This window comes from Propithecus coquereli, unplaced genomic scaffold (assembly GCF_000956105.1).
Source record: "Propithecus coquereli isolate 6110/MARCELLA unplaced genomic scaffold, Pcoq_1.0 Scaffold12, whole genome shotgun sequence".
Lineage (NCBI taxonomy): Eukaryota > Metazoa > Chordata > Mammalia > Primates > Indriidae > Propithecus > Propithecus coquereli.
This window is the reverse complement of record NW_012136080.1, coordinates 10,891,903-10,905,455: the sequence shown is the minus strand read 5'-3', so window position 1 is coordinate 10,905,455 and position 13,553 is coordinate 10,891,903. Positions and strand designations below refer to the sequence as shown.

The 13,553-nt window shown below is 38.7% G+C and overlaps 1 protein-coding gene across 2 annotated transcripts in view; it reads left to right on the top strand.

Moving 5' to 3' along the window:
- The window catches only part of RYK (receptor-like tyrosine kinase), a 103,443-nt gene that overhangs the window by 23,739 nt on the left and 66,151 nt on the right, over positions 1-13,553 (top strand). For both annotated transcript variants that reach the window (XM_012664570.1, XM_012664565.1), the window contains exon 2: positions 5,074-5,195. In XM_012664570.1, the coding sequence (XP_012520024.1) occupies positions 5,074-5,195 (122 nt within the window). The remainder of the gene's footprint in view (positions 1-5,073; positions 5,196-13,553) is intronic.

Here is a 13,553-nt window from a genome sequence, read left to right as displayed (position 1 = left end):
TGTGTGATATGTAAGAATAGGAGTCAAGGTTTATTTATTTACTTATTTTTAACGCTAGGAGAAGAGTCTTTAAAATTTATTTTACTTTTTAAATTTTATTTTTTTAATTGCACGTTATAGTTGTACATATTTTTGGGGTACAATTTGATGTTTCAATACATATCTTTGTTGTATAATGATCCAATCAGGATACTTAGTGTAAATATCACCTCATTTCTTTGTGGTAAGAACCTTCAAAAGCCTTTCTTCTAGCTGTTTTGTAATGTACAATATTTTACTGTTAGTCATAGTTACCCTACTGTGCAATAGAACACCAGAATTTATTTTCCTATCTAATTGTAAGTTTGTATCCGTTGACCAACCTCTCCCCATACTCCTATTCCCCATCCCCTCCTCAGTCTCTCCTAACTACTGTTATATCAACTCTTTTTGACACAGGGTCTTGCTCTGTTGCCCAAGCCAGAGTGCAGTGGTGTCAACATAGCTCATTACAGCCTCAAACTCCTGAGCTCAAGTGATCCTTCTGCTCTAGCCTCGCAAGTAGCTGGGACCATGCCACCACACCTGCCTAATTTTTCTATTTTATTGTAGAGACGGGTCTCACTCTTGCTTGGACTGGTCTTGAACTCCTGGCCTCAAGCAGTCCTCCTGCCTCAGCCTCCCAAAGTGCTAGGATTACAGGCGTGAGCCACTGCACCAGGCCTGTGATATTAACTTTTTTTTTTTAGGATTCCATATATGAATGAGATCATGTGTTTGTGTGTCTAGCTTATTTCACTTAACATGATGTTTTCCAGGTTCGTCTATGTTATTGTTGATGACAGGATTTCCTTTTTTTTTAAGGCTGAATAGTATTCCATGATGTATTTTATATATATACACATTTTCTTTATCCATTCATCTGTTGTTGGGCACCTAGGTTGATTCCATATCTCAGCTATTGTAAATAGGACTGCAATAAACATGGGAGTGCAGCTATCTCTTCGACATATTGATTTCATTTCCTTTGGATACTTACCCAATAGTGGGATTACTGGATCACATGGTATTTCTATTTTTAATATTTCGAGGAACCATCATACGTTTTTCCATAATGGCTGTACTAATTTACAGTCCCACCAACAGTGTAATAGGCATTCTAACTGGAGTGAGAGGTGTATCTCATTGTGGTTTTAATTTGCATTTGAAGGTTTATTTTTTTCCACGCATTTATCCAGTTGCTTTAGCAGCACTTGTTGAAAATATTTTAATTGAATTGCCTTGATACCTCTGTTGAAATGCCATTAGCTCTGTATTTGCAGGTTTATTTTTGGATTCTATTTTATTCTGTTGGTAGGTCTATACTTATACCAGTACCGCACTGTCTTGATTACTATAGCTTTTCAATATACTGCTAAGTCATGTAATGTGAATCTTCCAACACTGTTTTTTCATTTTCAAGATTGTTTTGGCATTTAAATTTCATTTTAGAATTAATTGTTTATTTCTTCAAAGAATCTGTTGAGATTTTGATTAGAATTACTTTGAATGTATAGATCAACTTGAGAAACTTGACACCTTAACAGTGTTGAGGCTTATTTACGAGAATGGTACAGTATCTCTCTCCACTTATTTAGGCCTTCTCTAATTTTTCTTAGCCGTGTTTTATAGTTTTTAGTGTAGAGGTCTTACATGGCTTTAGTTACTAGGTCCCCTGGTGTTTTTTAAAGTGATGGTATTTTTAAAGTTTATTTTCCAGTTCCTAATATAGAAATTCAGTGGATTTTTTTTTTTAATATTTGCCTTGTATTCTTCAACCTTACTAAATTCACTAATTGGTTTTAGTAGTATTTTAGTAGATTTCATAGTGTTTCCTACACACACAACAATCCCTTGTGAATAATGACGGTTTTACTTTGTTCTATGCTTTTTATGTCTTGTCTTAATACATTAGCTGGTACCTCTAGTACAAGGTTGAATAGAAGTGGTGGAAGTGGACATCCTTGCCTTATTTCTGATCTTAGGAAAAAAGAGTCAATAATTCGACATTGTGCTGTTAGCTGTAGTCTTTACCAGACTAAAAAAGTTTCTATTTCTAGTTTGCTGACAGTTTTTATCATTAATATGCTTTGAATTTTGTCACATGCTTTTTCTGTATCTATTGAGATGGTGTGGGTTTTTGTCTTTTATTTTGCTTCTGCAGTGAATTTTGTTGATTTTTAAAAGGTTAACCTTTTGTATGTACTTAGTCACGACGTTTTATCCTTTCTATATATTGCTGTATTCAGTTTGCTGATGTTATGTTGAGAATGTTCAAGTCTATGTTCGTGAGTAATGTTGGTCTGTAATTTTCTTTTCTCATAGTGTTTTAATTAGGTTTTTGTATCAGTATGATTCTGGCCTCATAGGATGACTTAGGAAGTCTTAACAGAAAAAAATCCAAACTCCATAAAATAATTTAAAGAAGTTTATTCCTAGCCAAATGTGGCCCACAGCCCTGGAGCACATGGCCTCAAGAGATCCTGAGAAAATGTCCCCGAGGTGACCCTGTTACAGTTTGGTCTTATACATTCCTGGAGACAGGAATTACATGTAAAATCATAAATCAATACATGGAAGGCATATATCGATTTGGCCTGAAAAGGTGGTGCATCTCAGAACGTAAAGGGGGGAGCGGCTTACAGGTTGTATGTGGGTTTAAAGATTCTTTGATTTGTAATTGGTTAAAGAAATGAAGCTTTGTCTAAAGGCTTGAAGTATTTTAAGTTAAAATAAGGCAGTCTGAACTGAGTGAATTTATCTGTTTATTCTTGCCTTTTTTCCTATGGGTTTTTGTTTTCTTTTTGAAGCTCTTTTGGTAGTTATAATATTGCATCTTCTTGTTTTTTAATATGAAATCATGTTTATTAATACATTTATTAGTATGAAATATTTTTACTTTGAGTTCTAGTTTGTCTCATGTTAATACTGCCTCTTCTACTTTGTTTTTCTTTTTATTTACCTGGCATGTATTTCTAAATTTTGTTGTAGGTGTGTCTCTTGTAAACAGTATCTACCCAGACTAGAGTAAGACTCAGGCTTTTTTTGAAAAATAAGCAAGTTTAAGTTATTTACAATTACTCCTTTTCCCCTTACTTCAACACCACCAATTCTCCCTCCCCAGTTGTTTGCTAGCACTTCCTGCCCTGCCATTGGGAGAACCTTTAGCAGAAGCCCTCTAAATTTCTCTCTTTGCACTTGGTACCATAGGATAAATAAAGCAGTTCTACCCAGCCAGTGCAGTAGCTTTCCCCTCTGTAAGCGTCAGATCTCATTTCTGAATTAATGATTACATTAGGTACAGTTCAGAAATGAGAACAATTTTACGGGAGAAATATCTGTAGCAGAGTTGTTTCTATGTCTATATTCTTAGAAGATAGATCCCCTTCTTGACCTCTCTGCATACTGTGAGGTTTCAGACACATAGTGCAGGCTCAGTAAATGTGAAATTTACATTTTCACATGGTTGGTCTCTTCTGTACCTCTTCCTCTACAACTTGTGGAATATACATGTCATGTATTACTAGAGGGACGCCTGTTTGGAACTTTTAAATAATAGTAAATCAATTCAAGAAAAAGCTATTCCCGGCCGGGCGCGGTGGCTCACGCCTGTAATCCTAGCTCTCTGGGAGGCCGAGGCAGGTGGATTGTTTGAGCTCAGGAGTTCGAAACCAGCCTGAGCAAGAGCGAGACCCCGTCTCTACTAAAATTAGAAAGAAATTAATTGGACAACTAAAACTACATAGAAAAAATTAGCCGGGCATGGTGGCGCATGCCTGTAGTCCCAGCTACTCGGGAGGCTGAGGCAGGAGGATCGCTTGAGCCCAGGAGTGTGAGGTTGCTGTGAGCTAGGCTGACGCCACGGCACTCACTCTAGCCCGGGCAACACAGTGAGACTTTGTCTCAAAAAAAAAAGAAAAAGAAAAAGAAAAAGCTATTCCCTGCTTTTATTCTTTTAATTCTTTTGGATTATCATGGAGAAAGCCTGTGTGTGATTTTTTTTTTTTTTTTTTTACCTCTCTCAAACACTTGCTAATATCCTTCTTGTCCCTGTTGGTAAACAATGAGCTGAGCTTAAGCTCATTGACTCCTTGGTAGGCACCACTATTTAGCTAGAATTTAGTACTATTGTTTCTCTTGTAATTGTTTTTTGGTTACTTTGTATTTTTTCATGAAACTATTGATTTTCCACTCAAGATAGTGATTAAACTTAGTCTTGAAAATTTTTGTTTTAAAAAACTGAATCAATTAAATACAGGTAGGATAAAGGGATATGACAGAATTAGAGAGCGTGATATCGATTGGAGGTTGGATGTGCCCTGGTTGAGAAGGTGGTGTGGGAATGAGTGAAACTTGGGAGTCAGTTCTCCCGCATTCTCAGGCTTTTTGTTGGTTTTGTGTGTAGTGCTAACCTGTTGTTTAACAAGTGTTTACTGAATGCTTTGTGCAGAGAAATGTGTCCTGAGAATACGATGAAAAATGTATTATTCTTCACCTTGCAGTCTAGGTAGGGAAGAGGACGTGTGAGGCACCTGGTGTGAGGGTACCATGGTAAACGCTGTCAGAGTGGCAAGGACATTGTGCTTTCGGAAGAAGCAGAGATCACCTCTGGGTGGGAGTGTGAGGCTTTGGCTCAGGCTTATGTTTTAACCTAGGTGCCTTTCTCCCTTTCGTTTTGAATCTCTCTTCGTAAATCCCCATCAGTTTTTTGGGATAAGGGGTGGTTCTTTGTAGACCTTACTCTGAGAAGCACTATGTCCAGATGAAAGAGTATCATATTGGCCCTGAGAAGACAGAAGAGTGTCTACCAGAGTTCTGGTTCCAGCATACCTGTTTTTGGCCAGAGAACTGCTTAATTGTTTCGAGTCCCTATTTCTTCATCGTTGTTGGTGATGATAAAATCCAACATCCTTCCTGCTTCATGTGAGAGCCATTTGTGGTGTGTATGTGTACGGCAGTATTATCTTCACTCTATTATTAGTATTTGAAATACTGATGGGTATGATTTTGAGGGTATTTTAGATGTTTAATTATTTTTTCCCTATTTTTTTCTAGGTCTTGATGCAGAACTTTATTATGTGAGAAACGACCTTATTAGTCACTATGCTCTATCTTTTAACCTGTTAGTACCCAGTGAGACAAATTTCCTGCACTTCACTTGGCATGCAAAATCCAAGGTAAGAGAGTGGTTAACATTAACCATAGATGTCGTGGACAGGGCCACCCAGAGGCAAGGACTGTATTTGAGGATTGGGGTGCCATCTGTACAAAAGGGTCACTGGGCAGTGTGCTATTATATAACACTACTGGATCTTTTCAGATTTATATTTTAAATCTCTAGCCTATTCCTGTAAAATTTCTCACATCCTTTAAAATGAAGATGAACATCATTTAGGTGATTAGCACATGGCAGAACACTTACATCCTTTCAGGCTTTTCACACGGGCATCCAGATGTAGATTGGAAAGGGGACAGTGGACCTGATAATGACCGTACTGTTATCGTGAAACCATATGGGTAGGGGTGGAGGCATTGGTAAGATCAGTCTTTTAGACAGTTTGATAAAATTTATGGAGACCAGTGAAAGAAAGGTACAGCAGATGCAGCCACCTTGTGTCCTATGGTGAGGCTCCTTTAACCATAAGGGGCTAAACTCAAGTACTCAAGAACCCCTTGCTTGGTTTACTTGTTACTAAATTCTTTGCATTTCCTCTGATTGCCTGGGTTCTTAGAACATAAGTTTTCTCCTAGGTCAAAGAGTGGGAGGCTGAGCGTGGAGCTCCCCTCACCCCCACCCCTACCTACCCAACTATAGTTTCTTTTATCAGCTTTTAGATAGGCTTCGTGGTAGGATTTTATTTGGGAAATAAAAATAGTGTTGCTACTAAAAATAAGAATACCTATTGTAGAGGTGTGTTTTTTTTTTAAGTATTATAAAGTTGTATCTGTCCTGATATTTGCTGCAAGCTATTTTAAATTTGGCCACTTTAATATAGATTTTTTAACCTTAATTTTTTTCTACTTAGAAAACAATAATGATTATTGGGAAACTTAAAATATTACAGAAATGTTTTAAGAACAATCAGATGTTATAGTTCTGCACCCAGAAGTAATTGTTTGGTGGGACTTCTTCAAGGTCCTTTTTTCCCCCTTTTTTAAACAAAAAAGAGATTTTATGACACATATGTTGTACAGTACTTTTTCTCCTACTGAGTTATGTATCTTGGCATCTTTCCATTTCTCTATTTCACTCATTCTCTTTAATGGTTTTATAATATGATATTGTGTGGATATAATGATATATCATCATTTAAATGCCTCATTGATGGACATTTGGATTTTTAATAGCATATTATTATTTCAGACAATGCTTCCCTTCACTGTTATACAGTTTCCCTCACTTCCTTTTGTAGACAAAATCCGTAGTAAAGGGATGGTGGAAACAATTGATAGTTCATCTTTTATTAACGTTTCTACCTTTGTTATTTCTTTTATTTTTTATATTTTAAATTTATTTTAAAAATTTTTTCATCCTTTGCCACTGATAAACGTAGAAACAGAAAAAATGTGTGTGAATGTGTATCCATGTGTGTATATATGTATGTATGTGTATGTATGCATATGTATATAAAGGTTTGTATGCATATAAATACATTAAGAACATCTTTGTTCAGAAATTTTTGTGTATTTGTGGCATTATTTCTGAATAGTAAATTATTACCAAGAAGTGAAATGGCTGGATCATAGAGTGTACATGTTTAAAATTTTGGTAGATATTTCCAAACTGTTTCTCCCTTACCTCTCCCAAGATGGTACCAGTGAATAAGAGTGCTTATTTTTTCTCTTCACTTCCTAATATTTTAAGTATACTTGTTTGCCAATCAGATAAGTAAAAGTGATTATATAAATATATATTTATATTATTATTATACATACTCACACATATATTACAGAATTATCACACACACATTAAAACATAGCTGCAGGAATGTAGCTGCAGGAATGTTACTAATGTCGAGTTAGCTTGGATCTTGGCTACAGCCTATGTGCCTTGCAATCTGGAGCATCTCAACTGTCCAACTCTGTTGCCTTGGCATTTCCAAATATGGGATATGCTCTTTAGTGGATAGATCTCTTTAGGGTGAAAACTGCAAAAACAGAGGTCAAGAGAGAAATTCATGTGAAACAGTTAAGAACATTCAGTAAATAGTAACCTGGATATGTGAAGTATTAAAATAAATGGTATGGATAATTCAAAAGAGGTTCACTTGAGACATATTAAATTGAGATATGTCAGTTTCAATGAGTGGGCACGTGAACTCTTCAAGGAAACTGGGCTAACACGTTTTTCAGTATTCTTACATAACATTGTGTTACTCTTTTTTGATAACTTTTAATTTTGATATAATTTCAGACATAAGAGTTATGAGAATAATACAAAGAACTTATATATCTTTAACACAGATTTACTCATTGTTACTGGGTTGCTCCACTTGCTCCCTCCCTCCCTCTCTTACATCAGTGTGTATTTTCTAAGAACAAGGGCATTCATTACACAACCAGAGGATACTTATCAAAATCAGGAATTTGATATTGTTATAATAATTGGTATTCACATTTCATCTGTTACCTCAATAATGTTCTTTATAGCTAATTTGTCACTAGTTGATGTCTCTTTAGTTCTCTGTCAATCTGGAATGGTTCCATACCTTTTCTTTGTGTTTTTTGACATTACCATTTTTAAAACATACAGGCTAGTTATTTTGTAGAATGCCCCTTAATTTGAGTTATCTGAGGTTTCTTCCTGATTAAATTTAGAAATGTCTCTTTGGCAGTGATACCACAAAAGTGCTGTCCTTCACTGTGCACATGATGTCAGTTTGTCCCATTGCTGATATTGCTAACTCCGAACACTCAGTTCACCAGGTTTCTCCACTGGAAAGCTTTTCCCTTTATAATTAATAAGTTATTTGTGGGGAGATAATTTGAAACTATGTGTTATTTGAAAAATCTCATTCCTCATCACCCTTTCAACCACTAGTTTTTGCATCTGTATTTAGAATTAGCTTTCACTTTTGTGGAGGGTGGTGTGTTTCCTCTCACTAGAAGAGGTCAGACCTATACTGGATAACCATTTGATAAGGGTGTTACAGAAGGAATTCAAACATTTGTGGAGTGTCTAGTTTTGAATTTTAAGTTCCCTTACAACTCTGAAACCCAGTGTTTTATGAGCATCTTCTAGGCAGTGAAGTTTCTTATATTCTCCAAAAAATAGATAGTTCTTTGTTACTATTCCTACCTTTGATGTTGAATATAAAAACAAATAATACACATATTTTAAAATAATGAAAGATTCATTAGAGGATTCTGTTCTAGGTACCTCTACTGACCTTGAGCAGAATGTGAATATTTCTGGACATACTTAGGAGAAAACAATGCTGATATATCATGAAAATGTTTCCTCGGCAAGTGTGTAGGTAGCAATTTGTGAATAAAAAGACGATGTAGGAAGTGGCAATTAGAACAGAATAAAACCTTCTACTCATTCCTTTCAAAAAATGCACATTCACTGGATGTTTTTATTTGGAATGAGTTTCAGGGCTCTGACATTGCTGGTAGTGGGTGCCTGAGTCTTCACAGCCTGTCACAGGAGGAAGCTGGAGTGGAAGAGAGTAGATAGAAGGGGGCTTATATGAATGTATATGCTTGAAAAGGAAGCAGTGTTGGTGGGTACGTTTTGGTAAGGAGGAGCCTTGGTATACCTCTGATTGTACTTCCATGTTGTTCACATTAACTTGTAGAGTATAATTTCTAAACTACTTCTTTGGTAGGTATAAATAAATATCATTAGTGCACATTTGGGCTGCTACTGCTGGTATGGTATTCTGGTAAGGCAGCAGTTTCCTGACTTGTTGAAGGGCATCACCATTTATTTACGTGAGGCCAGAAGCCTAGAAGGGATCCTAGTCTCCTTCTACACATTCTAAATCGAGTTGGTTTTTTTTAATAATGGAATCTTAGATTTATTTCCTACCTCTCTTGGGACCCAATGCCCCATCCTTAGTTTACACCTTCAGTGTTTCTTTTAGATATGAAAGTGGTCTTCTAATTGGTCTCTGTGCCCCTAGACCTCTTGTTGTACCCTCCACAGAGCCACCCTAGGGCTCTCTGTTGCTACCAGTATAAAGCTCTGATTTCTTGGGAGGCCTTCATGATCTGGTCTCAGCCTTTCTTTTCTGCCTCCTCTCCGGCCAATCCTTTAATGCTGCTTTGTCTGTCTTGCAATTTCTTGAGTGCCGTGTGATCTGTCACATTGCTGCTGTTTGTTCTGCTACAAATGTCCTTTCCCCATTCTTTATGTGATTAATTCCTGTTTATTTCATAAAACTCTTCAGCTGTGTCAAGTGCCCTTTTTTGTATCCTCTATCATAGCCCTAGTCATACTCTAAGAATGTTATAATAGTTGATTTTCTTTTCTATCTCCCTCCTAGATGTTGAACACCTCAAAAGGTATCCCCTGTGCCTGGTATAGTACCTGGTACTGACTATAGAAAAGATGTACTGGTAGAAACCACAGGACACAACTCTAAAAAGGGGTCCCCTTCCCTGAGTCAACCACTATTGCTTGATTCTTGTCTTTCCTTCTAGAGGTAGTTGGTGTATATATAGATAGCATCCGTACACACACACACACACACACACACACACACAGACACACACACACATAATAAACAAGTATACTTTTCTGTAGTTTGCAGAGCACTGAGCAATGTATCCTGGTAAAGGAACCCTGTCTCTTCATACAGAGTTGTACTTTTTTTCTCCTTCAAATGGCTGTATTATTATATGGTTGAGAGGAAACTAAGACCCAGATTTGGGAAGGGATTTGCTTAAAATAGTAGTAGGGATAGGGGAGGCAGGAGATAGAGATGACCTGAAATGGGAAAGTCACACAAGAGGGTGAGGAGACATGGTGACAGGTTCTTGCCCTGATCATGTGACACTGAGATGCAATCATAAACTTTCCAAAGGACGACTGTGGCTCTCAAGCTCTAACACTTTATCAGAAACTTTCAGTTCTTGCTTTTTAAAATTTTGCCAGAAGGTGAAATATTTGCTTCTAAAGATCTCCAGATTCCTTGGTATGTCAATTCACCATTGTAGATATTTTAATTTCACATATCTGTAGCTTCTGCTAATAGTGTTCTTCAGTGTTTACAGGATTCTGTTTTGTCTTGCCAGATAGACTGTGGTCCCCTCAGAGGCTTGGAGCTATGTCTTATTCTTAACATGTATGTCACACATGCCTTAGTGAGTGGTCAGGAAAGACCATTGTGTTAATTGCGTTTTGAGATGGGAGTAGAACTCCGGAATTTCTTCTCTTTCACAAGACCACAAACTCAAAGCAGACTATTGGGAGGCTTTAACAGATAATTGGTTTCTTTTATATTCCAGAACATTCCCCAGCGTCCAGGAAAACAACATGCAACTGCTTCTGTTAAGTGTCAGTATGTACTTTAGATAGTTGAAAGGCAAAAATATACCAAAATGTAGCAGAATATTCCTACCACCTGCCCTCACCCCATAGCTCCTCTCTGGTTTCAGGAATTCTTCCTCATTGTCTAGGAGGATCTGTAGGGAACTGGTCCAAATTCCAACAGCCTTCCCTGTGTCCCCAGCAGAGTGAGGTTTCTATGAGAAAGGAAGTACTTCTGGTAATTTCAGAGAAATTAAAAGGCTGTTTGGCTATAGACAAGTGTATTCACTTAAATCTGTACTGTGTTCCAGAAGGAAATGGCTTTACTCATCAGCTGCCTATTTGCAATTGCCATTTGTTTCCAAGTAAGGGAAGATTAGCAAAAATGTTTATTTTATAACTTATTCAAATATTTATGTTTTCTCTGGTTTCTTTTCTGAAGTATTTTGGCTCATTCCTTTTTTCTGATATGCAACTGCTGTTCAAATTTCTTCGTTCCAGTAGATTATAAATTTAGCTTTTGACCAGATCTGTTTCTTCAAATGTTGACTGGCAGGTGAGATTCCTTATAGATTGATACATGCTAAAATAGAGAAAATTGGACATCAATAATTAGCAGTTTATTCTCTGATCCCAGAAACTGCGATTTAAAAATTTATATCCTAAGGACTGCAGAGGGAGAAGAGAACTGCCTTGTGAATGCCTCCCATGTTTAGACAGTCCCTCAGAAAGGGAGCTGGCAAGGGCAGGCTTCCATGCTTCATATGGTACTTCATATCCCTCCAAGCTGCCGGTATGGCCAAAGGGGTTGCCTTCTCAAACCTCCTGCTCAGCCCTTTGCCACCAGTCACCATGTCCGTCACTCTAGCCAGCTCCACTCCCAACCTCATCTCCCTCCCTCCAACCTTCCTCTCCCCCTTGCTACACTGAGATGCTTGGGTGCCGGTCCTGTCCTCACCCTCAGCACTGCCATTTGGGCCCTTGATCCCTTTGCCAGACTCTCTCTGCTTTATTAGGGGTTCTAGTCCCTGGTCAGCTGCTCCTCTACTTACAATAACTGAGACCTAGAATAAAGAAGACAGAGCAAGTTTGGGGAAACAAAGTTTGGCTTTGATTCGGTTAAGTTTGGGGGCTATAGGATTATTAGGTAGATATGTCTAGTAGGTAATTGGACATATGGGAGAGATTGAAGATAAAAGAGGACAAGAGATACAAGTTGATGATAACGAAATCCCATCCGTGGTGAAATGGGCTAGAACCTAGCATATTCGGAGAGAAGGATTTATTATTTGAAGAGGAAAATAGACATTTGCTTGGGACTGGAGTGCAAAGAATGGGTGCTCTAACAGATTTGCCTGGTGCTGAAAAGAAAGGCAGAAAGGGGGCTCTTCTGGGCTAGCCACAGGGGACAAGAACATTGCCTGAGAGTGAAGAAACAGGGAGGACTTGTGAGGTTTGGAGTGAGAAGACTAGAGGGAAGAGGGGTTGGTGAGTAAGGAATTGATGAGTAAAGTAAGGGCCTCCCCGAGACAGGGGTCATCATTGGGTAGAGCTCCTTCTGTCTGGGTTGTGATTTCCTTAAGCAGTGCTGAGCAGCGGCAGTGGCTTAGGGGGCGGTCAGGATGCTGGGGCTGCCCTCTAGGGGTATGGAGTAGTGAGTGAAACAGGTGAAGGTGCCAATAGGACTGTGTCAATAATGTCTTCTTTGGGGCACAGTCAGTGGGAAACATGAAACCAGGGGTCATGGCTGGGCTGGAGAGGAGGGAAGTGGCTTAACTGGCCACTGCATGCCAGCTGTGAGCACAGCCCCTGGCTGATTTGAACTAGTGGAGACAGAGAATTGGTTTTGTAGGAATCAGAGAGGCGTGGTGAGAGGTAGTGATAGGATCTCTGATAGAATGGTATTTTTACATTTGTTTTGGTTGTGGAGCAATTCTTTTCTATGTAGGAATATTGAACATGGAATATGGAAGCCAGCAGGGAGATGGCAGAAGACAAAGTGAGCCAAGGGCCCAAGGCCTCTGCAGAGCCCTGTGTGTGTCATTGGTGTTGATGGCATGAGAAGTAGCCATTATAAGTAGAAGATGTCAGCTTCAGAGTAGAGGGGATTTTGCATGAGGAAGGGATGTCTGGAAAGAACCTAATGATCCTTAAAGAATGCTGACCCTGCTGTCTAGGCCCTGAGGGTCAGATGATATAGGATCTGAATGGCAGGGGAAGAGGAGATGACTTCTGAGGAAAGCAAGGTTGGGGGAGAAGGTAGGGAAGGCATTTGTGAAGAGGTTGAAAGTGTGAGAGGCTGTTCAGAATAGTGAGGTTCCCAAATGGGGGACAAAACAGAAAGGCCACAACAGCGTTCTTGACAGAGTGTACAGGAGGGTTTGTGTCAGAATCCCTGGGGCCAGCAGTAGGCTGGTGATTATAGGGAAGTGCAGCATGGCAGTAAGGTAGCTAGCATCTCTGGGATGATGGCTGATGCCGCTGTGTCTGCATTTATCAGAGGGGACCTGTACCAGGCTAATAGTTAGGTGTATTATCTTAATTATCCTATTTGATCCCCATAACATATTATTCTCATTTTACAAAAACCGGAACTCCGAAGTTTCTGATTTACTTAAGGGTCACATGGTTTCATGGTTCCAAATCCAGTTCTTGATGACTGAGCTAATTTCTCTTGTGCACCAGCCCTTCATGTATGGTTCTGTTCAAAGATAGCATGGACGTAGGGATATAGTCAGTGCGTTCTCTGACGTTTTATTGCTGGAAAGCCTGCTCATTCCCAGACCAAACTTGCTTGGCTGTAGCTCTCTAGCACCCTCAGGTGGCAGTAGTGGTGTTGTGGTGGTGTGCTGAGGTGAGCGTGAACACGCCCTAGTCTCCGATGTGCTGCAGCAAGAACATTTTCTTTGTTGTGAGTGGGGCACTTACCAAATACAGCTGTCTGTATACCTATTTAACTACATAGTAAGAGTTTAATATTTACATAGCCCTTCAGTGTTTAGCTCAGAGACTTTTTAAGTAGAGTGTGAAAGTAGAAACCCAAAGAGGAACCAAACTC